Raw genomic sequence first — 3515 nt, forward strand, 5'->3', positions numbered from 1 at the left:
TACCGCCAGCTGCTGCTGACCGCTGACGACCGGGTGAACCCCTGCATTGGGGGCGTCATCCTCTTCCATGAGACTCTCTACCAGAAGGCGGACGATGGGCGCCCCTTTCCCCAAGTTATCAAATCCAAGGGCGGGATCGTGGGCATCAAGGTGAGGGGCCTGGATATGTAGGAAGGTAGTCCCAAGGAGTGGGGTGGGGGTGACATTGGCTTGGGGGAGCACAAGTCATCATGTGCGGTGTCTGCCCAGCTCGCCATCCAAGGTTTCCCCGTGGCGTTCGGAGAGAGGGGCACTGATTGTATTTGAGAGGTGAGAAGCGCGGGGCTCGGGAATTCAAAGTCAGTAAGCGGCAGAGCCCCAGCCTCCTGACAGACAGTCCCGGCAGGCTCAGATGCTCTCAGAACGTCGTCTGCAAGCCATGAGCTGCTTCTTGAGGGCTGAAGGGGGAGGTTCAGATGGACTGCCAGTGGGGAAAGGGCCCTGCACATCCCTCTCACATGTACCACCACACCCATCACATATAACGATCCCAACAGGTCGACAAGGGTGTGGTGCCCCTGGCAGGAACGAACGGCGAGACCACCACCCAAGGTGAGAACTATTTATTTGGTTCCTTCCCCCATGGACTCAGTCTGCCGAGGTTGGCACCCCTCTTGGGTGCTGAAGGTGAATGAGCGCCTTGTGTGCCTCTGCCTGCCCACCCCACCCTCCCGCCCATTCTTTTGTCTCCTCTTTAGGGCTGGACGGGCTGTCTGAGCGCTGTGCCCAGTACAAGAAAGATGGCGCTGACTTTGCCAAGTGGCGCTGTGTGCTGAAGATTGGTGAACACACCCCTACAGCCCTCGCCATCATGGAAAATGCCAATGTGCTGGCCCGTTATGCCAGCATCTGCCAGCAGGTGGGTCTGCAGGTCCCCCCACAGGGCTCCTCCCACCTCCGGAGTGTCAGCTCGCCTGCCACCCGTCTGCCAGTATGCTACCCTCCCTCGGGGCAGCTGTCCCTGACACTCACATAGGCCCAGGTCGGGCACCAGGCTTGGCCTTGCTGAGGCCACTCGGAAAGGCTCTCTCCCCGAGCACAAGGGGCAGGGTAGGGATGGCGTGGGTGGATCTGGGGGCCATTCCTGCCATCTGCTGAGGGCTTTGAAGCAAGAGCTTGGCGGGTGGGGCTTCTGGGCAGCAGGCCTCACCACACGGCTGCCCTTCCCTCACCCGCAGAATGGCATCGTGCCCATTGTGGAGCCCGAGATCCTCCCCGATGGCGACCATGACCTGAAGCGCTGCCAGTATGTCACTGAGAAGGTAGGTGGCTGACCCGGTGGCCGGGCAGTGCTGGGGGCTGAGCTGGCGAGCCCTATGTGTGATCCCTGTGCCCACCCCGCCTTACCCCAGGTGCTGGCTGCCGTCTACAAGGCCCTGAGTGACCACCACGTCTACCTGGAAGGCACCTTGCTGAAGCCCAATATGGTCACCCCCGGCCATGCCTGCACGCAGAAGTTTTCCCATGAGGAGATTGCCATGGCAACTGTCACCGCATTGCGCCGCACCGTGCCCCCTGCTGTTACCGGTGAGGCCTGCACTCTTGCTCTGCCAGCCTTTGGGCTGGCTTCCAGGGCAGCAGCGTTTGGGGTTCCCACCAAGGCCCCTGGGTCCCCTGACAATAGCCCCACCTCATTTGTTCTGCAGGGGTCACCTTCCTGTCTGGAGGCCAGAGCGAGGAGGAGGCGTCCATCAACCTCAACGCCATCAACAAGTGCCCCCTGCTGAAGCCATGGGCCCTGACCTTCTCCTACGGGCGAGCCCTGCAGGCATCTGCCCTGAAGGCCTGGGGTGGCAAGAAGGAGAACCTGAAGGCGGCCCAGGAGGAGTACATCAAGCGAGCCCTGGTAAGGCTGGAGCAAGGGGTGGGCAGGGTGCCCGGCTTGCATGGGCTTCCAGGGAAAGGAGAGCGCCTCTCACTACCCCCCTTTCCCCTCAGGCCAACAGCCTCGCCTGCCAAGGAAAGTACGCTCCAAGCGGTCAAGCTGGGGCTGCAGCCAGCGAGTCCCTCTTCGTCTCTAACCACGCCTACTAAATGGAGGTGGTGTGAGGCTGCCCCCTCAACACTCCAGGCCCCCCGCCCCCTCCCATGCCCACCTCTTGATGGGAGGGCACCACCTGGGCTCCAGGCCACGCTTTCCTCTCACTCTCGCCGCCTATGTGACAGTGGTGTGCGGTGTTGTCTGTGTATGCTAACTCCATCGCCCTTTCCAGCTCACTGCCAATAAACAACGGTTTAAGGGGGAGTCTGTGTCTGTTGTGTGGGCTGGGAAGGGCCTTCGCGGTCTATTTCATATGCTCTGAGGAAGGTGGAGAGCGAGCACTGGTGCAGTTCTTTTTGCCATGTAGAGGCTCCATCGCTTCTGCCAGCAGCATCTGAAAGGGGGGGTCACTGATGGGTGTGTGCAGAGTTTCTAAGTCTGGGAAGGCCACAGACTCAGCCTCACTTTTAGGCCCAGAACTCCCAGATGACAAAAGCAGCTGCCGATAAAATCCGGTGTTTCCGGCAAGATAATTCTGTGAATGAGTAGGCACGGAGATTCCCCATCCACACGTAGGGCTCCCTCGCCCAGGGCAGTCCTTTCTGGCCAGAATGATGACTGCTTCATATCCCTCCTGCCCTGGTTTACCGGGAGATGGGACTCGAGTCAGTCTTTGAGTTGTGGAACCCCTTGGGGAATTTAGAATCCTCTCCTACACCCTCAACAATGTGACTGTACAGAGGTGCAGAATTGTGGATCCAGATGCCCAGGTAAGAATTGAGCTCTGTGGCTGCTGTGGTCCATGACACCTGTGCCATCCCTTGAACCCTTCATCACTGAGACTAGGCCACAGCAGTAAGACCAGGGGCTTTCAGCTGTCAAAAAGATGATAGCCTTTTCAGGAAGGAACCTGTTGATCTTGTGCTGCCACTCCCCCCTCTCACCCCTAGCCCTTCCAGGGAAGGCCCTCTAATCTGAGCTACCCCGAATCATGAAAACTATTAGGGCTTTTATCAGCTTTGAGGGATTTTGCAATGCTCGTTCCTAAAAATGACACATAGGACCTCCTAGGAGTTTTAAAAACTTGGTTTTGTGTCTGCTGCCTGTATCTTCGCGTCAAGCTCACCTCTAGTGGCCCCTCCAACTTTGGCCTCACTTCTGAGCCTGACCTCATTCAATCCTCTGGGAAACGTGCCTGTTGAAAAATTATAGGTAGCAGCTGAAGAAAAATACTAAAAGGCCCAGCGGCTGAATAGAAATTTTGCTTAAAGATCACTAGCGTGCTCTACCTGCAGCCAGGACACTCGTGGGGCAGAGGAATTTGGGGAAAGTCATTTGCTCCAAAGCCCTGCTGGTGTAGTGGTGACGAGTTGGGGCATGGTTGGCAGTAATATTCTAAGACCCTTCTAGGCCACTGTCCTAGGGGGAAAAGACTGGGCTTTCTCCTGGCTTACGGCCCGAGGTGTCACTGAGTCAACATTGACTCAATAGCCGT

General features: G+C 57.8%; 1 protein-coding gene across 1 annotated transcript in view; it reads left to right on the top strand.

Annotated features, from left to right (window-relative positions):
* The window catches only part of ALDOA (aldolase, fructose-bisphosphate A), a 2876-nt gene extending 592 nt beyond the window's left edge, over nt 1-2284 (top strand). Inside the window, exons 2-8 of the mRNA XM_030888498.2 lie at nt 1-150; nt 537-591; nt 738-898; nt 1218-1301; nt 1392-1566; nt 1686-1885; nt 1978-2284. The exon at nt 1-150 is cut by the window's left edge and continues 249 nt beyond it. Coding sequence (XP_030744358.1) covers nt 1-150; nt 537-591; nt 738-898; nt 1218-1301; nt 1392-1566; nt 1686-1885; nt 1978-2073 — 921 coding nt within the window. The 3' untranslated portion in view covers nt 2074-2284. The remainder of the gene's footprint in view (nt 151-536; nt 592-737; nt 899-1217; nt 1302-1391; nt 1567-1685; nt 1886-1977) is intronic.
* The last annotated feature ends 1231 nt before the right edge of the window (nt 2285-3515 follow it).

The sequence above is a fragment of the Echinops telfairi genome, unplaced genomic scaffold (genome assembly GCF_000313985.2).
Source record: "Echinops telfairi isolate 266 unplaced genomic scaffold, ASM31398v2 ScPeMD7_5;HRSCAF=22, whole genome shotgun sequence".
Lineage (NCBI taxonomy): Eukaryota > Metazoa > Chordata > Mammalia > Afrosoricida > Tenrecidae > Echinops > Echinops telfairi.